At 45.9% G+C, this 25,181-nt stretch overlaps 4 protein-coding genes across 5 annotated transcripts; 3 read left to right on the top strand and 1 right to left on the bottom strand.

The window, feature by feature from the left end:
- The first annotated feature begins 1,333 nt into the window (after nucleotides 1–1,333).
- Nucleotides 1,334–13,033, top strand: LOC139412814 (VPS16 core subunit of CORVET and HOPS complexes). The gene is made up of 19 exons (XM_071159541.1): nucleotides 1,334–1,811; nucleotides 2,158–2,246; nucleotides 2,417–2,508; nucleotides 2,628–2,756; nucleotides 2,831–2,975; nucleotides 3,080–3,195; nucleotides 3,287–3,409; nucleotides 3,737–3,882; nucleotides 4,381–4,552; nucleotides 4,966–5,097; nucleotides 5,401–5,564; nucleotides 5,648–5,756; nucleotides 7,106–7,240; nucleotides 7,694–7,900; nucleotides 7,998–8,180; nucleotides 8,568–8,737; nucleotides 11,791–11,887; nucleotides 12,107–12,210; nucleotides 12,301–13,033. The coding sequence occupies exons 1-19, from the start codon at nucleotides 1,762–1,764 to the stop codon at nucleotides 12,443–12,445; spliced, it is 2,508 nt and encodes an 835-aa protein (XP_071015642.1). The 5' UTR covers nucleotides 1,334–1,761; the 3' UTR covers nucleotides 12,446–13,033.
- A 368-nt stretch (nucleotides 13,034–13,401) lies between these two features.
- Nucleotides 13,402–18,120, top strand: LOC139412815 (regucalcin). The gene is made up of 8 exons (XM_071159542.1): nucleotides 13,402–13,490; nucleotides 14,357–14,518; nucleotides 15,008–15,190; nucleotides 15,300–15,400; nucleotides 15,564–15,678; nucleotides 15,770–15,901; nucleotides 16,051–16,205; nucleotides 17,841–18,120. The coding sequence occupies exons 2-8, from the start codon at nucleotides 14,359–14,361 to the stop codon at nucleotides 17,889–17,891; spliced, it is 897 nt and encodes a 298-aa protein (XP_071015643.1). The 5' UTR covers nucleotides 13,402–13,490; nucleotides 14,357–14,358; the 3' UTR covers nucleotides 17,892–18,120.
- A 92-nt stretch (nucleotides 18,121–18,212) lies between these two features.
- LOC139412816 (PI-PLC X domain-containing protein 1-like) lies at nucleotides 18,213–21,458 on the top strand. 2 transcript variants are annotated; one of them, XM_071159543.1, is made up of 7 exons: nucleotides 18,213–18,483; nucleotides 18,872–19,008; nucleotides 19,214–19,381; nucleotides 19,491–19,646; nucleotides 19,968–20,080; nucleotides 20,174–20,247; nucleotides 20,368–21,458. In XM_071159543.1, the coding sequence occupies exons 1-7, from the start codon at nucleotides 18,387–18,389 to the stop codon at nucleotides 20,616–20,618; spliced, it is 996 nt and encodes a 331-aa protein (XP_071015644.1). In that variant the 5' UTR covers nucleotides 18,213–18,386; the 3' UTR covers nucleotides 20,619–21,458. The 2 variants fall into 2 exon arrangements, with proteins under 2 accessions (XP_071015644.1, XP_071015645.1); XM_071159544.1 differs by lacking the exon at nucleotides 19,214–19,381.
- Nucleotides 21,379–23,501, bottom strand: LOC139412817 (uncharacterized). Its single transcript, XM_071159545.1, has one exon. It carries the CDS (start codon nucleotides 23,083–23,085, stop codon nucleotides 22,291–22,293), a length of 795 nt encoding a protein of 264 aa, XP_071015646.1. The 5' UTR covers nucleotides 23,086–23,501; the 3' UTR covers nucleotides 21,379–22,290.
- Nucleotides 23,502–25,181: the final 1,680 nt, after the last annotated feature.

Consider the following 25,181-nt stretch of genomic DNA (forward strand, 5'->3'; position numbering starts at 1 on the left):
CCCTAGGACTTTCACATGGTTAATTGAACAACTATTTCACCCTGCCACATCACATACACCAACCCCTACACATGTCCCTAACTCCTTTCCTGATATCACTCCCTCCAATCACTCCCGTCCCAAACGTAGCACTACACCTACAGACCCACCATGCAAACCAGACAAGGTTAGGAGCACCACCTTATGTATACCCACGATTGCAACCGCCACCTTTCTGCTATAGTTTTCACGTCTAATAGACGTGAAGAGGGGGATTTGTTATATAAATATTCATACACATAGCTCATATAAACAAAGACATTCCGTCGTAAGAACACATACACCCAGCCATAAGACTGACCCCCTCTTCCTTATATAAACACACATCTCATCTCCCTCTAACTGGCCGGTCCCAAGAGCAAAGAACTTTTGCTGTGCACCAATGGGGCCCGCTCTGGCTAGAGCAAGGCCCGCCTCCAACCCTCCGACCAGTCAAGAAGACCGAAACGACAAGACTCCACCTACTTTATTCTATGTATAAAAATGTATGTAACCATTGTATAGGTCTCTTTTTCACCTGGCTCCTTGCCGAGTTATGTGAACTAGGTCCGTGCACGTAAAACTGCGGGACAAGATATCCCTGACTCATTAAAACTGTCTTTCGTTACAACTGAAATCCACTCTGTCCAGCGTCCGTGATTTGGTCTCAACTCTCCAGTATTTGAACACTAACACTCATAAAAACAGCAGCTCTTTGCTGTTTTATCTGAAAGTCTCTCTCTGGTCAGTCTTAAAAGTAATAAAATCTTACATTTGGCTCGTATCAAACTTTGCTGTGGCATTGGTCGTGGAAGCTGTAGTCACAGTGATTTGAGCTATCCGATTGGCCAGCACAGTAGGCACACTCGATTAAGCCACAGAACTCGGGTAGGCAAAGTTTGTCTTTTCATTAAATTAATAAAAAATTGGACCATTTTGCCCACCCGGTGCGCAGGGCTTCTGAATTGTGTGCACCTACCGCCAACAGCACAACAAGTAAAAAAAATGAGCGCAAGCCGTAATCATTGGCTTTTTTACAGAAATGTTTCATGATATACTAGAAATGCCTTGAAGATCGACCAGACCACTGGTTTAGAGTTTTGATTTTTGCTTTGCCTACCAAATTAAGAGCTAAACCAAAGATTGACCACCATTCGTCGTTTCAAATGGGAACAAATGAGTCATAGTGGGCAGAACAAGCAAGGAGATGGGCAGAGCAAAGCACGACCTAGCGAGATGCTATTTGCGCATGTAGCATACATTTGCATATTTACGTTAGGGAACCAAATTCGCCTTTGCACTCCTTTTAAACAATGCCATTTTTTCTCAACTTTAGCAAAGGGTAAAGTCTACAAAACGTAGTCCACTATGTTCGTAACAGATTATAGTTTTGGGAACAGAACACTGTATTGAGATCAAATGTTTATCGATGAGAAAACTTGCAGAATTTCGTCCAAAATCCATCTCGTTCCAGCTTCTCCCACTGCCATATTTGGTAGTGAGTGGAAACGCCAACCGGATGCTTCACATTTATACATCCGATGAAATGTCTGTATAATTGTCAGTGGCTAAACACAAACTGCAGTCTCCAACCAGTTACTGGCGGTAATGAACGGGTTTCCTCCGCCGTCGTAAAGAGAAGAAGAAAATCTGTCTGCTCTCGACCAAACGTCAGATGACAGGCGAATCTAAACAATAATAAATACACACCTTATGCCAGGGTTATAATTTACGGGGTGAAGGATGGCATTTATAACGGCAAACTGGAATCCGCTCGGGGAAGCGTTTTACAGGTAAACAGATTTTAGCTAACTGTTGTGTTAGCTTGCTCACATGACCAGAATCTTTGCAAAATGCTAACGTTAGCTAGCTAGATAACAAGAAATGACAACTCTGTCAGGCTGGCACTAAAGCCATATTCCTTCCTTGCTACTTGCCGTAATGCTTTGCTCAGTAAAAACAAAGTAACATTCAACATTATTAGCTAATGCACTGCAATAATGTGGGCTTCCCTAGCTAGCCATCTAGCATATCATGTGACAACTGTCATTAATTGTGTGTGTGTGTGTGTGTGTGTGTGTGTGTGTGTGTGTGTGTGTGTGTGTGTGTGTGTGTGTGTGTGTGTGTGTGTGTCTACAGGAAGATCGAGCTGTATGAGATGGGATGGAGCTTGAGAGATGGGCTCAAGGAATGTCTGGTGGCAGCAGCCCCATACGGGGGACCGATCGGTGAGTACACACACACACCGATATGATGGAGCAGAGAGAATCACTTGCACAATTTGGAGAAACTCACATTGTTGCAAAATATTTAGAATCTACAACGTGTATTCTAACCACATAGCTAATTAAAGAAGCATGTTTCTCTCTCTATCCCTCCCTCTATCTATCTCTCTCAGCTCTTCTAAGGCAGCCACAGAGGCCTTCCTCCAGTGCACGGCCCCAGCTGGAGATCTATTCCTCCTCAGGCGCGAACATGGCCAGCTTCCCGGTACACACACACACTCATACACACACACACACACACACACACACACACACACACTCATACACACACTTATTCACTCTTTCTCTGTCTGTCACTCTCCTCCATCCCTCTTGTTTCTCCAGTGGAAGAGTGGCCCAGTGAGACAGCTGGGTTGGACAGTGTGTGATGACCTGCTGTGTATCCAGGAGGATGGCACTGTCCTCATCTACGACCTGTTTGGTGCCTTCAAAAGACACTTCAGCATGGGCAACGTGAGCACACATAACACAAATAAACATGATCAAAACATGATCATCCACCTGACGTGTGTGTGTGTCTTTGACAGGAGGTGGTTCAAAACCAGGTGCTGGAAGCCAAGGTGTTCCACTCACCCTATGGAACTGGTGTCGCCATAGTAACGGGAGCCTCACGCTTCACCCTGGCCACGAATATTGACGACCTGAAGCTGAGGAGACTCCCGGAAGTCCCAGGTGTGTGTACATGTGTGTATGTGAAATCCTGTCAGTTCTCAATTCCAAATGAATGGAGACGTTTGTCACTATTTAATTGATTAATTGGTGGTGTGTTCCTCCAGGCCTCCAGGGGGCACCCTCCTGCTGGGTAGTGCTGACTCAGGACAGACAGACCAAAGTGCTGCTGGCCAACGGAGCTGACCTCTACATACTGGACAACACATCCTGCACCCCTGTGGTGAGACAAACACAAACAACTTATTCATTGCTGTGTCTAATCATCCTTGCTCTCTCACCTCTAACCGTGTGTGTGTGTGTGTGTGTTCCAGACCCCTCCAGGCCTCTCTCCACAGGCCTGTAGCATCGTGAACATGGCCGTGTCATTCAGCTATAAGTACCTGGCTCTGTTCACAGACTCTGGACACCTGTGGATGGGCTCAGCCAACCTCAAGGTAACATGGATTACTATCCCTCATACTGTATGGCTCCATGATCTGGCTAGCTATTATCCATGTATCCATGTATTATCTACTGTCTATACACACCAGTGGTCCTCAACCCATCCAGGCATTCCCAGTCTTATCACAGCTTATCTAGGTTGCCAGGTAGCCGTAGAGTGTAAATAGCTCTGGTGTGTGGAGTGCTGACCATTTTGGGCCAAGAGTTTTTTTTCCTGGTCAAGTTCTATAGTCAGTAGAAGCCACGGCCCTGTATATCAGACATGTCTAATGTAGATGTGTATTATGGCAGTCAGCTACTGACTGTTGTTTGTTCCCCAGGACAAGCTGAGTGAGGTGGACACCAAGGTGAGGACCCCGCCTAAACAGATGGTCTGGTGCAGAAGGCCAAAGAGCCAGCAGCCCTCTGTGGTCATCATGTGGGACAGGCTCCTACTGGTGGCCGGAGAGTGTACAGACACCATCCAGTATCCTTCAGCTCACAGCTGTTATGCAAGTTAGCTCAGCTAGCTTGTTCCTATTTGCTCAGCTAGCTTGTTCCTGTTAGCTCAGCTAGCTTGTTCCTGTTAGCTCAGCTAGCTTGTTCCTGTTAGCTCAGCTAGCTTGTTCCTGTTAGCTCAGCTAGCTTGTTCCTGTTAGCTCAGCTAGCTTGCTCCTGTTAGCTCAGCTAGCTTGCTCCTGTTAGCTCAGCTAGCTTGCCCCTGTTAGCTCAGCTAGCTTGTTCCTGTTAGCTCAGCTAGCTTGTTCCTGTTAGCTCAGCTAGCTTGCCCCTGTTAGCTCAGCTAGCTTGCTCCTGTTAGCTCAGCTAGCTTGCTCCTGTTGGTTTGTTACTGTTAAAGGTACAATTAGCAATATGACATTAAATGTACAGTTAGCAATTCTGCTCACATATCAACACAAGCATAATAAAAATCTGCCACTGATCCAAATGTGTGCCCTCTCATGGAGCCTTAACCAGTGTTTAGATACACTCTGGATGAGGAGAGTGTGTGTGTAGCAGAGCTGGATGGAGTGAGGATCGTAGGAGGGTCCAGGCATGAGCTGCTGCAGGAGGTGCCCTCGGCCTGCCAGGACATCTTTAAAATCGCCTCCATGGCTCCTGGAGCTTTACTACTGGAGGCACACAAGGAGTACGAGGTACGTGTCTGTGTCTGGGAAGTCTGTGTCTGGGAAGTCTGTGTCTGGGAAGTCTGTGTCTGGGAAGTCTGTGTCTGGGAAGTCTGTGTCTGGGAAGTCTGTGTCTGGGAAGTCTGTGTCTGGGAGGTACGTGTCTGTGTCTGGGAAGTCTGTGTCTGGGAGGTACGTGTCTGTGTCTGGGAAGTCTGTGTCTGTGTCTGGGAAGTCTGTGTCTGTGTCTGGGAGTTCTGTGTCTGGGAAGTCTGTGTCTGGTAGGTACGTGTCTGTGAGGTCTGTGTCTGGGAGGTACGTGTCTGTGTCTTGGAGGTACGTGTCTGTCTGGCCCTGTGACTGTAACAGCTTTTCACTTTACTGGATACATGTATTGGAGGAGATGGTTTTGTGTGTGTGTGTGTGTGTGTGTGTGTGTGTAGAAGTCCAGTCAGAAGGCAGATGAGTACCTGAGAGAGATAAAGGAACAGAGTGTATTGGGGGAAGCGGTGAGACAGTGTGTGGAGGCTGCTGGGTATGAACATGAACCAGAGACCCAGAAAACACTGCTCAGGGTAAGACACACACAATCTCTCTCTACCTCTACTTTGCTCTCTTTCTCTCTCTCCCTATGTCTTCTTCTCTCTCTTTCTCATCTATTCCTGCATGTTAAGTTGAAGATCAAAATGTGTCAGTCCACAGATATTCATGTTTTTCTCCCCCACTCTATTCCTCCCTCTCACCCTCTCTCCCTCCCTCACCCTCTCTCCCTCCCTCATCCTCTCCCTCTACCTCCCTCACCCTCTCTCTCTCCCTCCCTCACCCTCTCTCCCTCCCTCACCCTCTCTCCCTCCCTCACCCTCTCTCCCTCCCTCTAGGCTGCGTCCTTTGGGAAGTGTTTTCTCAGTAACTACCCACCAGAGGCGTTTGTCAGTATGTGTCGAGACCTGAAAGTTCTCAACTCTGTCCGAGAGTACACTGTGGGGATCCCCCTCACACACACACAGTACAAACAGATGACTGTTCAGGTCCTCATTGACAGGTAACACCCCAGGTGTGTGTGTGTGGGTGTGTGTTTACACAGTGTGTGTGTGTGTTTACTCTCTGTACACGCATGTTAAACAGGTTGGTGTACCGTAAGCTGTATCCCCTGGCCATTGAGATCTGTCGCTATCTGAAGACACCAGAGTACCAGGGAGTCAGCAGAGTTCTCAAACACTGGGCTTGCTGCAAGGTGAGGCGGGGGGGTCATTTTACTGCATGTATGTTCTTAACATGTTCTAACAGGTGCAGTGCTGTGAAAAAGGATTTGCCCTCATTAAAATGTTCTCTACTTTTTGCATATTTTTAATACTGAATCTTATCAGATCTTCAACCAAAACCTAATATTAGACAAAGGGAACCTGAGTTCGAACACAAATAACACATGACATTGTTCATTAACAAAGTTACGTAACACCCAATGCCCCTGTGTGGAAAAGTACTTGCCCCCTTACACGCAATAACTGGTTGTGCCACCTTTAGCTGCAATGACTCCAACCAAACACTTCCTGTAGTAGTTGATATATCTCTCACACCGCTGTGGAGGCATTTTGTCCCACTCTTCCATACAGAACCGCTGTAACTCAGTGACATTTGTGGGTTTTTAAGCATTAACTGCTTGTTTCAAGTCCTGCCACAACATCTCAGTTGGGATTAGGTCTGAACTTTGACCAAAAAAGTGATACTTTTGACTCATCTGTCCATAGAACATTCTTCCAAGAGTCTTGATGATCATCCCAGTGCTTTTTTTTGTCAAACTTGAGTCAACTTTTTGGACGACATGGGTCCCGTTATGTCTGGTGAAAACCAAACACTGCATTTCACAGTAAGAACCTCATGCGTGGTGGTGGTAGTGGGATGGTTTGGGGATGCTTTGCTGCCTCAGGACCTGGACGACTTGCCTTAATAGAAGGAATCATGTATTCTGCTCTGTATCAGAGAATTCTACAGGAGAATGTCAGGCCATCCGTCTGTTAGCTGACGCTGAAGCACAGCTGGGTCACGCAGAAAGACAATGATCCCAAACACACAATCAAGTCTACATGAAAATGGCTAAAAAGCAACAAATTTGAAGTTTTGGAATGGCCTAGTCCAAGTCCAGACCTAATCCCAACTGAGATGTTGTGGCAGGACTTGAAACAAGCAGTTCATGCTTGAAAACCCACAAGTTAACGCAGTTCTGTATGGAAGAGTGGACCAAAGTTCCTCCACAGTGATGTGAGAGATTGATCAACTACTACAGGAAGTGTTTGGTTGGAGTCATTGCAGCTAAAGGTGGCACAACCAGTTGTTGAGTGTAAGGGGGCAATTACTTTTTCACACAGGGGCATTGGGTGTTATGTAACTTTGTTAATGAAAACAAAATATATATTTTTGGGGTTATTTGTGAACTCCGACTCCTTTTATCTAATATTAGGTTTTGGTTGAAGGTCTGATGACATTCAGTATCAAAAATAGAGAAACTCAGAAAAGGGGGCAGATAGTTTTTCCCGGGACTGTATCTCTTGAGATTGAAATAAAACATGTGTCTGTCTGTCTCAGGTCCAGCAGAAAGAAGAGCCTGATGAGTCCATAGCACATGCTGTCAGTGTGAAGCTGGGCGAGGCAGCAGGAATCTCCTACTCTGAGATCGCTGCCAGAGCATATGAGTGTGGCAGGACGGAACTGGCCATCAAGGTACTACACACACACCAGCAGGCCTGAACTGACTATCAAGGGACAGCCACACCCTAGCCTCACATGCTTCCAACACGAGAGAGAGTGATTAAAGAGGCAATCCAAAAGACGTCATTTGGATGGATTGAACATGTTCACAGAGGTTTATCATTGGGAATGTTACCTTGACAATACTCTTCCCCTCTCCTCTATTTCCCTCTCCCACCACCCTCTCTCCTCTTTCCCTCTCCCACCACCCTGTCTCCTCTTTCCCTCTCCCACCACCCTGTCTCCTCTTTCCCTCTCCCACCACCCTGTCTCCTCTCTTTCCCTCTGTCACCACCCTGTCTCCTCTCTTTCCCTCTGTCACCACCCTGTCTCCTCTCTCTCCCTCTGTCACCACCCTGTCTCCTCTCTTTCCCTCTGCCTCATCCCTCTCTCCTTCCAATTATTTTTGCCTCTCTCTGGGTCTAGTTGTTGGAGTTTGAGCCTCGTTCTGGGGAGCAGGTCCCCCTTCTACTGAAGATGAAGAGGAGTCAACTGGCCCTGAGTAAAGCTATAGAGAGTGGAGACACAGACCTGGTTTACACGGTGGTGACATACCTGAAGAACGAGATGAACAGAGGAGACTTCTTCATGACGCTCAGAAACCAACCGGTAGCTCTGAGCCTCTACCGGCAGGTATAGTCACAGACACACACACAACTCAAGACTCTACACACAGTTACACACGCACACAATGTGGTTTAATCTGTGTGTGTGTGTGTGTGTGTGTTAGTTCTGTAAGCACCAGGAACAGGACACACTGAAGGATCTGTTCAACCAAGACGATGACCATCAGGAGCTGGGTAACTTCTACGTCAAGGCCAGTTACAAGGAGAAGAAGCTGGAGGCTCGCCTGTCTCTGCTGCAGAGTGCTGTGGACGAGTACAACAAGGCCAAGAACGAGTTTGCAGCCAAGGTGAGACCCAGACAGTTTTAAGTGCAGATTTGATCTCACCAGGCTCTGAACAGCATTAGCACTTTCAACCAAAAATGAACATGTAAATTAGATCATGACAATGTTCTCAAAATGTTGTCTCATTATTATAGTGCTCGCTGTCTCTCTGTCTCGTCTGTCTGTCTGTCTCTCTCTGTCTGTCTGTCTCTGTCTGTCTGTCGGTCTCTCTCTGTCGGTCTCTCTCTGTCTGTCTCTGTCTGTCTGTTGGTCTCTGTCTCTCTCTGTCTCTCTGTCTCTCTCTGTCTGTCTCTCTCTGTCTCTCTGTCTCTCTGTCTCTCTGTCTCTCTCTGTCTCTCTGTCTCTCTCTCTCTGTCTCTCTGTCTCTGTCTGTCTGTCTCTCTGCCCCAGGCGACAGAGGAGGAGATGAAGCTGCTACGTTTCCAGAGGCGTCTGGATGAGGAGAAGGGAGAGGCTCTGCTGGGCCTGTCTCTCCAGGAGACTCTGCATGCCCTCCTCACCTCCAACTTCCACAAGCAGGCTGAGCAGCTCTACAGGGACTTCAGGGTGCCAGACAAAAGGTAAGGGCTGTGTGTTATGCTGCTTTCAAGACACCTGGGAACTCTGGGGGGGAAAAAACAAGGTCAAATCATAATGTCAGTGATCTTCAGGTCGGAATGTTTGAGTTTCTGACTTGGAATTGCGAGTTGGATGACCGTTCAAAATGGTTCGGAGCTTGTTTCCCCCCCTGAGTTCCCAGTTGTCTTGAACGCTCGGAAGTCATAGATTTCCCAGTTGTGAATTCCCAGTTGTTTTGAACGCTGCATAACGTCACTGTGTTGTCGCATATTGAACACATCACTGTGTAGTACCTTATCGATGACGTCGCTGTGTAGTACCTTATCGATGACGTCGCTGTGTCGTACCTTATCGATGACGTCGCTGTGTAGTACCTTATCGATGACGTCGCTGTGTCGTACCTTATCGATGACGTCGCTGTGTAGTACCTTATCGATGACGTCGCTGTGTAGTACCTTATCGATGACGTCGCTGTGTCGTACCTTATCGATGACGTCGCTGTGTCGTACCTTATCGATGACGTCGCTGTGTCGTACCTTATCGATGACGTCGCTGTGTAGTACCTTATCGATGACGTCGCTGTGTAGTACCTTATCGATGACGTCGCTGTGTAGTACCTTATCGATGACGTCGCTGTGTAGTACCTTATCGATGACGTCGCTGTGTAGTACCTTATCGATGACGTCGCTGTGTAGTACCTTATCGATGACGTCGCTGTGTCGTACCTTATCGATGACGTCGCTGTGTCGTACCTTATCGATGACGTCGCTGTGTCGTACCTTATCGACGACGTCGCTGTGTCGTACCTTATCGATGACGTCGCTGTGTCGTACCTTATCGATGACGTCGCTGTGTCGTACCTTATCGATGACGTCGCTGTGTCGTACCTTATCGATGACGTCGCTGTGTCGTACCTTATCGATGACGTCGCTGTGTAGTACCTTATCGATGACGTCGCTGTGTAGTACCTTATCGATGACGTCGCTGTGTCGTACCTTATCGATGACGTCGCTGTGTCGTACCTTATCGATGACGTCGCTGTGTCGTACCTTATCGATGACGTCGCTGTGTCGTACCTTATCGATGACGTCGCTGTGTCGTACCTTATCGATGACGTCGCTGTGTCGTACCTTATCGATGACGTCGCTGTGTCGTACCTTATCGATGACGTCGCTGTGTCGTACCTTATCGATGACGTCGCTGTGTAGTACCTTATCGATGACGTCGCTGTGTAGTACCTTATCGATGACGTCGCTGTGTAGTACCTTATCGATGACGTCGCTGTGTAGTACCTTATCGATGACGTCGCTGTGTCGTACCTTATCGATGTTGTCGCATATTGAACACGTCACTGTGTAGTACCTTATCGATGACGTCGCTGTGTAGTACCTTATCGATGACGTCGCTGTGTAGTACCTTATCGATGATGTCACTGTGTAGTACCTTATCGATGACGTCACTGTGTAGTCCATTCTTGATTTAATTTTATTAGGATCCCATACTAGGGTCCGACACAACGAATAAATACAGTACTGGCAGCTTCATTAAATAGTATCCACAAAACACCGGTCTCAACGTCAACACTGAAGAGGCGACTCCGGGATGCTGGCCTTCTAGGCAGAGTTCCTCTGTCCAGTATCTGTATTCTTTTGCCCATCTTAATCTTTTATTTTGATTGGCCAGTCTGAGATATGGCTTTTTCTTTGCAACGCAGAGCCAGTTTGCGCTGTTCTGTGAAGGGAGTGTTGAAAGAGATCTTCAGTTTCTTGGCAATTTCTCGCACTGAATAGCCTTCATTTCTCAGAACAAGAATAGACTGACGAGTTTCAGAAGAACGTTCTTTGTTTCTGGCTATTTTGAGCCTGTAATCGAACCCACAAATGCTGATGCTCCAGATACTCAACTAGTCTAAAGAAGGTTAGTTTTATTGCTTCTTTAATCAGAACAACAGTTTTCAGCTGTGCAAACATAATTGCAAAAGGGTTTTCTAATGATCAATTAGCCTTTTTAAAATAATACACTTGGATTAGCTAACGCAACGTGCCATTGGAACACAGGAGTGATGGTTGCTGATAATGGGCCTCTGTAGGTCTATGTAGATATTCCATTAAACATTCTGCCGTTTCCAGCTACAATAGTCATTTACAACATTAACAATGTATACACTGTATTTCTGATCAATTTGATGTTATTTTAATGGACATTTTTTTTTATTTTCTTTCAAAACAAGGACATTTTTAAGTGACTCAACTTTTGAATGGTAGTGTACATTTTAAAACATGAACATGTAGTCTGTGTGTGTATCTATCAGTTACGCATACATGTCAGTACATACACACAACAGGTAGGTCACATTGGGGAGAGGCGTTGTGCCATGAGCTGTTGTTTTACTTGTTTTTTGCGTTTTATATGAGATGGGAGTTTCATGCAATCATGGCTCTATATAATACTGTTTCCTTGAATTTGTTCTGGACCTGCAGACTGTGAAAAGACCCCTGGTGGCATGTCTGGTGGGGTAAGAACGTGTCAGAGCTGTGTGTAAAACCAGAGAGCGATGAGACAACACTATAATAATGAGACAACACTATAATAATGAGACAACACTATAATAATGAGACCACACTATAATAATGAGACCACACTATAATAATGAGACCACACTATAATAATGAGACCACACTATAATAATGAGACCACACTATAATAATGAGACAACACTATAATAATGAGACAACACTGAGAACATTGTCATGGTCTAATTTGACATAACTTCTTTTTTTTTTTTTAACAACTATGCTGTCAGTCTCTCCTCAACTCTTATCCAAGAGAGACTGGCATGCATGTTATTTATATTAGCTCTCTCATTACAATGAAAAGCAAGACGTGCCCCTCTGTTCTGGGCCAGTTGCAGCTTAGCTAGGTCTTTCTTGTAGCACCTGACCATATGACTGGACAATAATCAAGATGAAATAAAACGACACATTGCCGTCACTGTGTAGTCCCTTCTTGATGACGTCACTGTATAGTCCTTTATTGATGATGTCACTGTGGTCAGGTACTGGTGGCTGAAGCTGACCGCTCTGGCAGAGAAGGATGATTGGGAAGAGATGGAGAAATTTGCCAAGAGCAAGAAGTCCCCCATCGGCTATCTAGTATGTTGTTTATATAACCTTTATACAATGTTATTCATCCAATAGGCTACTTGACCAGTCATGTATAACCTTTATACAATGTTATTCATCCAATAGGCTACTTGACCAGTCATTTATAACCTTTATACAATGTTATTCATCCAATAGACTACTTGACCAGTCCTGTATAACCTTTATACAACTTTAGTTACGTAACTAACCTCTCTCTTTCTCTCTTAGCCCTTTGTGGAGGTGTGTGTGAAACAACACAATAAGTACGAGGCCAAAAAGTATGTTTCCAAGGTGACCCCAGAGCAAAAGGTCAAAGCCCACCTGGCCATAGGGTGAGTTTGTTTGTGTGTGCGTGCGTGCGTGCGTGTCAGTGTGCAGAAGCTAAACTCCTCTCTCTCTTTATCCTTCTCTCTCCTTGTCAGTGATCTGGAGGGGGCAGCTGAGGCAGCTATAGAGAGGAGGAGTGAAGGAGAGATCAGCACTGTCCTGTCCCGCTGTTCTCCCACCACAGACCGAGCCCTGCTGGAGAGACTCAACCGAGCCAGATCCACTGCTGCCAAAAAGTGACTTCCCTGAAATCCTATTCAAACCACAAAATATCTCACTGACAAAAAAGTGAGCCCTATCAAAAACGCACTAAGAACTGTTGCTGTTGAAAAGTGACCCGTCAACCACCATTCACCTCAGCTCTAGCCTATGTCCTGCTTCAACTACGTTTGGAGGGGAAGGAGTGATTTGGGAAAGAAAGACATTCCAACACACACACACACACACACACACACACACAGCTTAGACAAGCTGATATCAACAGCACTCCCATACTATACCAATCATGAAAGAAATGTGCCTCTCGACTGTCTGTTTTAGCCAAGAGATGCAGTGAGATCATCTCAATTCGCAATGAATTGCATTCATATTGTATATCCTGTGTTTTCAAATCTGTTCAAATGAAGGAAGTGAGAGAAGTAGGGACACCACTTTTGACTATTGAGAAGCACATATTGCTCCCATTTACTGTCTGCGGTAAGCTGCTTGTGTTACTGACTCTCCTCTCCAGATCATGTGATTGTCATATTAATGAAACCATGTTGGTGTTCACACACTGCAGACCGTTGTCTCATGTCATATCATTGAATAAATGCATTCCTTTGTAAAGGGGCTCCAAAACGATAGAGGAACACATACTCAGGAATGGGATCGGTGTCCTATAGGGAACATTATGGGAACTAGGCCTATGGGAGAAAACAAGAAACTAAATTACTGTTGCTTTCTGTAACAATCAACAGGGCATATTGTATGTAGGCTATTGTGTAAAAGCATCAGGTCAGAAAAGGTGCATAAAAGTGGATAGACGACATTCAACAGCTATACCGTAACTACAGGCCTACTGTGTGTGTGTGTGTGTGTGTGTGTTTTATGGTCCAAATTTACGACGCTTTTTTTTTTTTGCTGACGGCATACGTTTTCAGTTGAGAAAGAGGTACCGCTGGGGGAGCGGGACTACCCCTGTCACATGGTCTGTTTATTTGTCTATGACTGTCTGTCTGAGCGGCGAGACACTTGCTGTCACGTGATTCAGAAGCTCTTCAGGCGACTTCGGCGTGTAAAACAGGTAATGTTGCCGTGTCTGTACGATGGGTTGTTTTCTGAGAAATCATAAACAAAGTTGCAAGTTATAGTATCCTAGCCAACAGTTGGCTAAAAGTCTAAACAAATCGGTGTAGTGCAGTCATTTATATGGGGGCTACTTATAGAAATGAGAGTGAGTGAATTTGAAGTTCACTCGCTGCCTAAGAGAGAATTCAACAGCCGTGCAGGCTACCGTGTATAACTCGCAGAGTACCCTGTTCAAAGGCACATTTTTTTGTCTTGCCCATTCACTCTCTGGCACAAATACACAATCCCGTGTCTCAAGGCTTAAAAATCATTATTTAACCTTTCTCCTCCCCTTCATCTACACTGATTTGAAGTGAATTTACCAAGGGATCATAACTTTCACCTGGTCTATGTCATGGAAAGAGCAGGTGTTCTTAATGTTTTGTACATTATTGTATATTAAGAGTAATTTTCTTGGGGGGAAAAAACGTTTTATGGGAAACCAGATGTTTTAGACTTCAATTGACCTGTTTGTTGCAAAAGTGATCTACTTTTAGTGGTAAATCTAAAAGACCTGGACCTCCCCCAGCCATCCTTGGGTACTTTGTGCCCCCTCAGTGTCTTGTTTTGCGCGCTTCGTACAAAATAATAACACGCAGGATATTTCTAAACGCAGCTCTTTATTAGCTAGCTATAACTGGCATGTTCACGTGTCTCCAACCATGATCAACCGAAGATGACCTCACCACCTGTGTGGTCTTAACCAATCATAGCGCAGTATGATACGGCGAGAAAATGCATACAATTACAATTCAGTATGTTTACACATACGAATATTACACTCAGATTCTTGGGGTGTGTGTGTGTGTCAAATTGCTTTAGTCATGTCTGTGAAGGTGGAGTGTGTGGTGAAAGAGAGGTGTGAGATCGGAGAAGGGCCGGTGTGGGAGGAGAAAGAAGGAACTCTGCTCTTTGTGGACATATCAGGACAGAAGATCCACCGCTGGAACCCAGCAACCAATCAGAAAGAGACAGTGGCCACAGGTAAACCAATCAGAAAGGCAGCTGTGACCCTGGGTGTACATGTCATAACCTCTAACTAAGGTTCAGTAAAGATTTTTTTCTTTGAACTTCTATTTTGTAGATCCAGTTTGTTCTTCATCCGGGTTGTTTGGGCTCTGAGGTAGCAACAGCACACCTTATACTCCTGTCATGTTCTGTATTTTTATTTTTACAATCCTCCCTGTTTCCAACCCTCTCCCTGCTCCCCTCCTCACCAATCCCCACTCCTCCCTGTTTCCAACTCCCCCCGTCCCTCTCCCTGCTCCCTCTCCTCACCTTTTCCCTCTCTTCTCTTCTCTTCCTCCAATCCCCACTCCTCCCTGTTTCCAACTCCCCCCATCCCTCTCCCTGCTCCCTCTCCTCACCTTTTCCCTCTCTTCTCTTCCTCCAATCCCCACTCCTCCCTGTTTCTAACTCCCCCCGTCCCTCTCCCTGCTCCCCTCCTCACCAATCCCCACTCCTCCCCCCCAGAGAAGTTTGTGGGCTGTGCGGTCCCCCGGCGGTCTGGAGGCTATGTGATCGGAGAGGGACGGAGTTTTGGAGCGCTGGACTGGGAGTCCAAGTCCATCTCCACCATCGCTGTCATCGATGAAGACAAACCCAACAACCGCTTTAATGACGGCAAGGTGGACCCTGCTGGACGCCTCTTTGCAGGTAGAGATTGATAGATCAATTAATTTGACAATCCATTAATCCATCAACCTCTCTTCTACCGCATCTGTTTTGTGTTCCATGTAATGTTCTGTTAACTGTGTTCTGTCAGGTACCATGGCGATAGAGGAACGTCCTACAGTTCTAGAGCTGAAGCAGGGTTCTCTGTTCTCCCTGAACAAGGACCACATTGTAGTCAAACATTTCAATCAGGTGACACATAAGGGTGGAAGTGGAATGTTCTCAATGATCGTTTCTAGCATAAACAGTTAAGTGTTAGTGTGAGATAAACAGTACCAAAGACTAATCCTATAAGGTATTAGATGAGTAGAGACTGAAGCTATCCTTTATGTGTCTATTTTTATTATTTGACCAGGTGGACATCTCAAACGGTCTGGACTGGTCTCTGGACCACAAAACCTTCTACTACATAGACAGCCTCACCTACACTGTGGAAGCTTTCAACTATGACATCAACACCGGGAGTATCAGTGAGGGACACACACACACACACACACACACACACACACACACACACACATAAACCTTGTACTACATCGACAGCCGTGTGTGTGTGTGTAGGTAACCGGCGGATGGTGTATAAGATGGACGAGGGAGAGGGGATTCCTGATGGCATGTGTATTGATGCAGACAGTAGACTCTGGGTCGCCTGCTACAGTGGAGGCAGAGTGATTCAGATTGACCCACAGACAGGTGTGTGTACCTGCCTATATGTGTCAGTGCGTAACAGTTACAGTATATTGTAATATGAAGGTAAAAACCACCAATCCCCCTCTTTTCTCTCTCTCTGCTGCCTCCCTCTCTCATTTCTCCCTCTCCATCTTCCCTCCCCCTCTTTTCAGGGGTGCGTTTGCAGACAGTGAAGCTACCGGTGGATAAGACAACATCATGTTGTTTCGGGGGTAGAGACTATTCAGACCTGTACGTGACCTCAGCCTGTAAGGGAATGGATGAGGCAGACATGGCCAAGCAACCGCAGGCAGGGTGTGTCTTTAGGGTACGTGTGTGTCAGTGGAGGCTCCTCGGAGGAGGAAGGGGAGGACCATCCTACGCAGTAAATTTCAGAAAATAAAAAAAAGTGAAACATTAAAAAAGTTATCCTTTTTAGATAAAACTATACTGAATGTATTCACATTTGACCAAATAACTGATTAAAACACTGTTTTGTAATGGTCTACAGTAGCCTGAACAGCACTCTCTGTGGTAGCACCATGGTGTAGCCAGAGGACAGCTATTTTCCATCCCCCTCTGAGTACATTGACTTCAATACAAAACCTAGGAGGCTCATGGTTCGCACCCCCTTTCATAATCATGACGACTTCCAGAAGACCTCCAACATATCAGAGTTCTTGCAGCAAGAACTGACATGTTGTCCACCCAGTCAAAGGATCAGAGAATGACTCTAGTACTGAAAGCATAAGCTACAGCTAGCTAGCACTGCAGTGCATAGAATGTGGGGAGTAGTTGACTCAGAGAGAGAGAGAAAGACTATAATTGAAAAGTTTTTAACACATTCATTTATTTAAAAAAAATGAGAAGCATCAGAGAGAAAAAGAAGGAGAGAGAGAGAGCTGTTGTAGGCATATTTCATTGTAATTTTTCACTTTCACTTACCTAATTTAGACTATTCAAACATCTGGCTCAAACAGAGAGGAATGCTATTTGTGTTAGCTAGCTGGCTAAGGCTATCCAACACTGGAACTCTTCCAAGTCAAGGTAAGCTTTTGGTTTAATAAGTGTATTCCACCAGGGACCCACCACTGTAACTGCTTGCTGTACACTGTACAGGGTGATTGTAGCGGGTTTACTAATACATTTGTTCTAGTAGCTATGTTGACTGATGTTAGCTAATATGGTGACAACTATGTTGGCTGTGTGTAGCGGTTATGGTATGAAGGTTTGGATTGTAAAGTTTTTTTTCTTGCCTGGTCAGACAGCTGTTGTGTTGTGCACTAAAGGCCACAAAGGAAGGGAAAAGGTGAGAGGAGGAGAGTGCGTAGATGCGAAAAGGAATTAAACAACGAGCAAAGTGATGATGCCGTTTGTATGTGGCTGCTATGAAAGTGAACTGCATGTGCTGATGATCAGGGGTGTGTTCATTCTGCTGATTCTGTTGAAACACCTTTCTTAAACGGAAGCAAACAGAACGAAACAGGGTTAAACCTAGCTATTTTGTCCAATAGAAACTCTTGTTTGCAACTTTTTGAACTTAACCTAGATCAGCTAGATGCAGAGTGTGCAGGGCGGTATTGAATGTGTCACTGTTTGTCACCTTGATTACTCCAATTTGTCTCTCGACCTGCGTCAGAAACCTTTTTTGTAATTTAGCGACACTCTTATCCAGAGTGACTTACAGTAGTGAGTGCATACATTTTCATACTTTTATATACTAGCTAGGTTGTAGTAACCTCATGATAGGTATAGGGAAACACTTTGTATCATGTAGTGGCCTAAACCTATTGGTTGCAATGAGCTGGGAAAATGGAATATGAATGACAGTCATCCAATATGCTGTATTAGAAATAAGGCCATGCTCATAAATATAAAAAATATTCCTCCCTAATCTGAAACGGCACCAACCGCCACTGGGGTGTGTGTGTTTTATTCAGCCTGTGTTTTATTCTCCTTGCAGATCACAGGCCTGGGTGCAAAGGGCATTCCTGCAAATTCATTCACTGGATGAGTGACACAATGGAAACACTGAAAACCGGGCCTTGTCAATCATTCCATGATGATCAACCAGTAACTCGGCTGCACAACTGACCTGCGCCCACTGACCACTAATCTCACTAATAAAATAATGTGACTTTATGATTTTAAGCAAAACTCAACATGCCTCAGTTATAGTTACTGTACTTAATGTATTAGTAGGCTATTGTATATCTTCTGTCCAATAAAAAAGCTAAAATTGATAGGTAGTTTGTATGAGGACTCTTATTTTGACACAATTCTCGCTGTTATGCCGTCACGTTTTTTTTCTTGGGGTAACTGTCCCCTTCCTGCTGAAGAGAATGCGGAAGCAAGAATAGGACCAAATGGGAAAGGGCATTTTCATCTCTTTCTAGTCACAGACCCGGGTGAAATCCAACAAATCTACAACATTTTAACTGTGGTCCTGCTACATTCCGCTCGCTGTTTACAAGCTATCATCAATAGTAGATATCAATAGGTGGTGGAAATGGAGCGCAGAGACGCATCGTCCACTAACGCAGACTGGATGTCTCAACTGCCAGAGGAACTGTGGGGTACACCGCTTTGGGACCTGGCGATACCCGGTGAGAATGAACTTAATAATGTCGAGTGATAGCCTACTGTTATCCTTTTTATTTCGATTACAAAACGAGTTTGATATAGAATAGAGTTTAGAGCACAAGCTATTGTAACGACCCTGGGTTTATAAACACGGATATTGACTCTGCCACTTGAATATGCTTTTGGGGCACAGTCGATTGCGCACTGGACTTCGGGCTAGAAGGTTGAGGGTTCGAGACCTGTTCCCTGCCTGTTTCATTACACTATGTTTATATGGGACTAGCCTAGAGAAAACATTTGTCACGAGTTTCATTAGAGGAAGTCAGCCTGTTTTTTCAAACCTATTCAGTCCCTTTCCTTGATGTCATTTGACTGCACTTGTTTTGTCTGTCTTTTTGTCTCTGCTTTCAGGGAGTCATGACAGCATGAGTTACTGCCTGGATACACACTCTCCTGTCTTGGGGTCTGAGTCGTTTATGCTGCAGTTTCTGGATCGACTGGCACCCTGCATTGTACGCCCCTGTGTCTACCGCTGGGCCACCACACAGGCAAGTTTCACACACCAAACCCATTCAAAATCCTATTTCCCCAAACCCTAACCCTAATTGTAACTGGAACCCTAAACCTAACTCCTAAGCCTAAAATAGCCTTTTTCCTTGTGGGGACTGGTGAAATGTCCCTTGTTTTACTATCCTTGTGAGCACTTCTGGTCTCCACAAGGTTAGAGATTGTCCCTGTCCTTTTCTCCCATAGGCGTGGTGTATTCCTGATCAGTTGGATGCTGGAATCCGGTTCTTCGATCTACGGATCGCTCATAAAAACATAAAAAATACATTCAACACACAAGACATGTTAAAAACACACAACACAGATGACACGCTGTATTTTGCACACGCGATTTATACGCTACAGACTGTAAAGGTACGGTATAGTAAACACACATGCCATTCTGGTGTGTGAATCTTCTGTACTCAATGTGAGAGCATATGCACTAGCAATATTATTCACAATCCATAGTGTGTGTGTGTAGGAGGCCCTGTCAACCATGGCTGTGTGGTTGGAGCAGCACCAGAAGGAGGTAGTGATCCTGTCCTGTTCCCACTTCTACCTGCTGACGGACTCTGAGCACCAGGCCCTGGTCTGCTACATCACTCAGCTGTTTAAAGACAAACTCTGCCCCCCACAGGTACAGGATAGACAAGACCCCACTACTGCCTGTCTCAGTCAGGGTTGGGGTCACTTAAGTTTTCAGGAAGTGGTGCCAGTTTCCGGTCAAATCAAATTTATTTATATAGCCCTTTGTACATCAGCTGATATCTCAAAGTGCTGTACAGAAACCCAGCCTAAAACCCCAAACAGCAAGCAATGCAGGTGTAGAAGCACGGTGAGTTCATGTTTTCAGGAAGTGGTGTTAGTTGGGGTCAGTTAAGTTTTCAGGAAGTGAAGTGTCCATTGTTTTGTGTTTTATTGGCATGAAAGGTGAATGAACTCTCGTGTGTGTGTATAGGAGACTCCCTATCTGAGCCAGTGCTGGGATCTGGGGCAGCAGGTCATAATTTCGTACGACGATGAGACGATTCTTCACCAACACAAGGAACTGTGGCCTAAGATCCCTTACTGGTACGCTCTGTGTGTGGGACTCTGTGTGTGGGACTCTGTGTGTGGGACTCTGTGTGGATGTGTGTTAAACCTGTAACCTTTGACCCTTTACAGGTACGCTGACTCGGCAGACCCCAAAGAGGTCATTTCTTACCTGGAGGAGCGGCAGAAGGCCCAAGGAAGAGCAGGTTTGTTTGTGTGTGTGTGTGTGTGTGTGTGTGTGTGTGTGTGTGTGTGTGTGTGTGTGTGTGTGGGCGCGCGTGGGCTTGCGTGTCCTTTGATTGACAGCTGACCTCTTTGATTGACAGCTCATTTCTTCACCTCGGGGCTGAACCTGACGGAGGACACTGCTGTGGTGGTCTGCAACCCCTGTCTGACGATGAGGAAGTTAACGATGAAGAGTTTCTCCCTGCTGCTGGACTGGGTGGAGAAGCAGACTCCTGGACCGAACCAGACCGCTGTCAACATCATCTGTGGAGACTTTGTGGGTCTGAACCACTTTGCCTCTGTGGTTATCGGGCTCAATAAGAAACTGCTGAAGACAGAGAGCCACAGATGACTCACAAGGGACGGAATGAGAAAGAGACCGACAGATAAACATGCACAGAATCCCAAATGGCTTCTAGCTCCTTCTCCCTATGCAGTTGTGGAGATCTGAGAGGTTTGGTTAGGTGTAATCAACATGGTACTCTGATACACTAGATCAGGTGTGTCAAACTCATTCCATGGAGGGCCTACTGTCTGTAGGTTTTTTGGTTTTTCCTTTCATTTAGACCTAGACAACCAGGTGAGGGGAGTTCCTTACTAATTTGGGAGGAGCAAAAACCCACAGACACTCGGCCCTCTGTGGAATGAGTTTGACACGTGCACTACTAGATCATAGGAATGAGTTTGACACGTGCACTACTAGATCATAGGAATGAGTTTGACACGTGCACTACTAGATCATAGGAATGAGTTTGACACGTGCACTACTAGATCATAGGAATGAGTTTGACACGTGCACTACTAGATCATAGGAATGAGTTTGACACGTGCACTACTAGATCATAGGAATGGGTTTGACACGTGCACTACTAGATCATAGGAATGAGTTTGACACGTGCACTACTAGATCATAGGAATGAGTTTGACACGTGCACTACTAGATCATAGGAATGAGTTTGGCACGTGCACTACTAGATCATATGAATGAGTTCCCATGTTTCCCTATGTCTACCTACAGCACAGGGTGTCAGGTTTACTGTGTTAATAATGAGTATGATGGATACAATGAGAGGTTTTTGCATTCTAAAGTGATGCCACAGGAAAAGTTTCATCAGATGGACAATATCATTGATTTTCTATATGCAAATACACTACATGCAGGGGCAAATACATAAATGTCTATTGAACTTTATCCGTTTGAGGCATCTTTATTTCAAACATCAATAACACTAACAACACCTTGAAATAGTCATGTTTTTAGCAGGTGTGACTTTATAAAATAAACCACTTCCTCACAGCTGAGAATGGCTACACTGAGAAATGGTCATGTAAACTGTGTGCTGCCCTCCTGTGTTCAAACAGCAGAAGTGCAGTACAACATGTTGTAGGGACAGATCTGTTGGCACTAGTTTCATTTTCTAGAGGAAACTAAAACAGAAGCTAACAAAAAGGTCGATAAGTGTATGGTGAAACAAAATAATACATTTAATCATAAAAAAACAAGGAAAAAGCAGAAATGGCAGATCACTGAACAAAAGATCCATTTAAACTCACCTAACAAGGTGCATAATTAATGCCACACCATTAACAGTAGAAAAATGGATACATTGTAGAAAATATAGTGAACACATGTTACATAAACATAGATGTAATTCACAAATGGCACACAGTAAGACACTTCACTGATACAGACAGACAGAAAACTATAAAATGAAGAAAGACGACGGAATATCTAGCAGTTCAAATCTAATTAATGAAATATAATCTAACTCCTTCAAAAGGCAATTATTTCTGAAAAATAAGCAATATGGCCTCCTGCTCTAAAGTCTCTATATGGGAAGATCTCAATTGCATACTCCTTGTCTCCTTCTCAAAACAGATTGGAAGAGAAGGTCTGAGGGGAAGGAACTCTGGCTTTCTCATGTAATGGGTTTTGAGAAAGGTACGAGGAGAGAGGACGCGAGGAGTATGTAATTGACACCTTCCCTATGACTTTGGTTTACCTTCTCTTATCACATGCCCCTTCACATCTCCTTCAGCAGAATCCCATAGGGGCGGATGGAGCTCTCCACAATCCTCCTCTCTTCTTCCTCATATGTGCCATCATTAACTGGAACAAGCCAGTAGTCAACTCTCTTACAGATCTTCCGTTGGGCTGGGTTGATACGGTTCTGAAGGACCATCCTGTAGGTTTTCCCGTTTGTCTTCGACACAAAGTCTCTAGCGTAGCCGCTGGCTTGGCTGAGGTCAGGAGTGGAGTAGATGCCTCGCCCGTAGAGCTGCCTGTCTCCTACTTTATAGTGGGACTGAATGATGCCTTTAGCCCCGTCCTCGCTGGTACCGTGGTATGACACTGGCCACTCCCCGGGGTATGAGTATGTCCGAATCCCGTTTGGACCGAGCCATGTGTTATCTCCGTATTTGTCCAGAACCTTCAACGCGATCCGTTTCCATCCACACGGTCGCTTGTAACTCTCATCGCCCCTCACAAAACTCTCAGAGTCGGAAACGTCGGTGAAGTCATAATCGAACTCCCTGTCGAAGAATGTTGCCTCATCCACAAAGAGTTCGGTGTTGATTACCTTTCTTTTGTCCTGGCCGAAGAAAAGCACTGATAACCCCCATGTCAACCATGAGACAGGGCTGAGCCACTGCAGGAGAGAGGTGACGCCCAGGACAGAACCGATGAGAAAGCCTTCCACAGTCAGAAGGTTTTCAGGTGTCTTGCCAGGGTTGTTCCTCTGAAAGTCGGACAAGGGCCTCACCGTGGCTCCCATTGCAGCTGATAGGGCCTCATAGCGTACACCCTCGTCAAGCATGATTGGTCTGAGAACAGTTGTTAAAAGTGAAAGCCTCTCAAACCAGTAAGGATATGTGTCTGTAGCTGATCGTGGAGCAATCGTTAGCAGCTAACACCTCAAACTTCTCTCAGGCACTCGGTCTGTATTTGTCCATTGTCTTTGCAAACTAACCGAATGGAAAAACCTTCTGGCTACTACAGAAATATTGTCTCCACCCACATTGACAGACTTTCAGTTTCATTTTTAGACTTGGTAGAATTAGGAAGAACATACCATTGGTCTTGGGCAGGGGACAAGGCTTATAAACAGGAAGTCAATAGCAGACCAGCTGGGACATAACTTGACTCTGAATAGAAATGAATTCCAGCACACAACATCCTGCACCACAGTTAAGTCTGACTGCAGGAGCCTTCGTCAGGCGGTCATTGCTTGTGTTTCTCTCCCCCCGGAGAAGCTCACCTCCAGCACACATACCCTGTGGACTTTGGACTGATCTGAATTTATATGTAGGCTAGTTAACTTGTGAATCTTCTGTGAACTTTTACTCAAATGCTGAACTAGCATAGGCATACTTTTTATTTTATCTCAGACTTTTATAGCCTACTGGACTCATAGGGAGCTAGTCTCTCACATTATTTTGTTGGGAGGAGTGACTCTATGGACTTCCATTGGCTAGCCCTACAATGTAGAAAACAGGACAAATAAAGCAAAACCCGTGAATGAGTAGGTCTCTCTCTCTTGGATGTGCTTGGTAGGGTGTTGTTCCTCTGTGTGATTTATATGTAAGGACATTTTCTCACTAGAATCTGCAGTGTTCCAGAAATATTCAAGAGAAAGTCCTCTAACCTGGTCTCACTCTTTGCCTCTTTCCAAGAAACAACTTCTACCTGCTGCAAATGAAAGGGGGGTAGGCTATCTGCCAGTACGGACGTGTCGAAAGGGGGGTAGGCTATCTGCCAGTACGGACGTGTTGAAAGGGGGGTAGGCTATCTGCCGGTACGGACGTGTCGAAAGGGGGGCAGGCTATCTGCCGGTACGGACGTGACGAAAGGGGGGTAGGCTATCTGCCGGTACGGACGTGTCGAAAGGGGGGCAGGCTATCTGCCGGTACGGACGTGTCGAAAGGGGGGCAGGCTATCTGCCGGTACGGACGTGTTGAAAGGGGGGCAGGCTATCTGCCGGTATGGATATGTTGAAAGGGGGGCAGGCTATGGACATGTTGAAAGGGGGGCAGGCTATGGACGTGTTGAAAGGGGGGCAGGCTATCTGCCGGTACGGACGTGTTGAAAGGGGGGCAGGCTATCTGCCGGTATGGACGTGTTGAAAGGGGGGCAGGCTATCTGCCGGTACGGACGTGTCGAAAGGGGGGCAGGCTATCTGCCGGTATGGACGTGTTGAAAGGGGGGCAGGCTATCTGCCGGTACGGACGTGTCGAAAGGGGGGCAGGCTATCTGCCGGTACGGACGTGTCGAAAGGGGGGCAGGCTATCTGCCGGTACGGACGTGTCGAAAGGGGGGCAGGCTATCTGCCGATACGGACGTGTCGAAAGGGGGGAGGCTATCTGCCGGTACGGAGGTGTTGAAAGGGGGGCAGGCTATCTGCCGGTACGGACGTGTTGAAAGGGGGGCAGGCTATCTGCCGGTATGGATATGTTGAAAGGGGGGCAGGCTATGGACGTGTTGAAAGGGGGGCAGGCTATGGACGTGTTGAAAGGGGGGCAGGCTATCTGCCGGTATGGATATGTTGAAAGGGGGGCAGGCTATGGACGTGTTGAAAGGGGGGCAGGCTATGGACGTGTTGAAAGGGGGGCAGGCTATCTGCCGGTATGGATATGTTGAAAGGGGGGCAGGCTATGGACATGTTGAAAGGGGGGCAGGCTATGGACGTGTTGAAAGGGGGGCAGGCTATCTGCCGGTACGGACGTGTTGAAAGGGGGGCAGGCTATCTGCCGGTATGGACGTGTTGAAAGGGGGGCAGGCTATCTGCCGGTACGGACGTGTTGAAAGGGGGGCAGGCTATCTGCCTGTACGGACGTGTTGGAACAGCTGGAGTGAGTTGAGTAACTTTACCTCAAACCCCCAAAATCTTTTAGTTATGATTTATTTATTTGAACC

The sequence above is a fragment of the Oncorhynchus clarkii genome, chromosome 7 (genome assembly GCF_045791955.1).
Source record: "Oncorhynchus clarkii lewisi isolate Uvic-CL-2024 chromosome 7, UVic_Ocla_1.0, whole genome shotgun sequence".
In the NCBI taxonomy this organism is placed as follows: domain Eukaryota; kingdom Metazoa; phylum Chordata; class Actinopteri; order Salmoniformes; family Salmonidae; genus Oncorhynchus; species Oncorhynchus clarkii.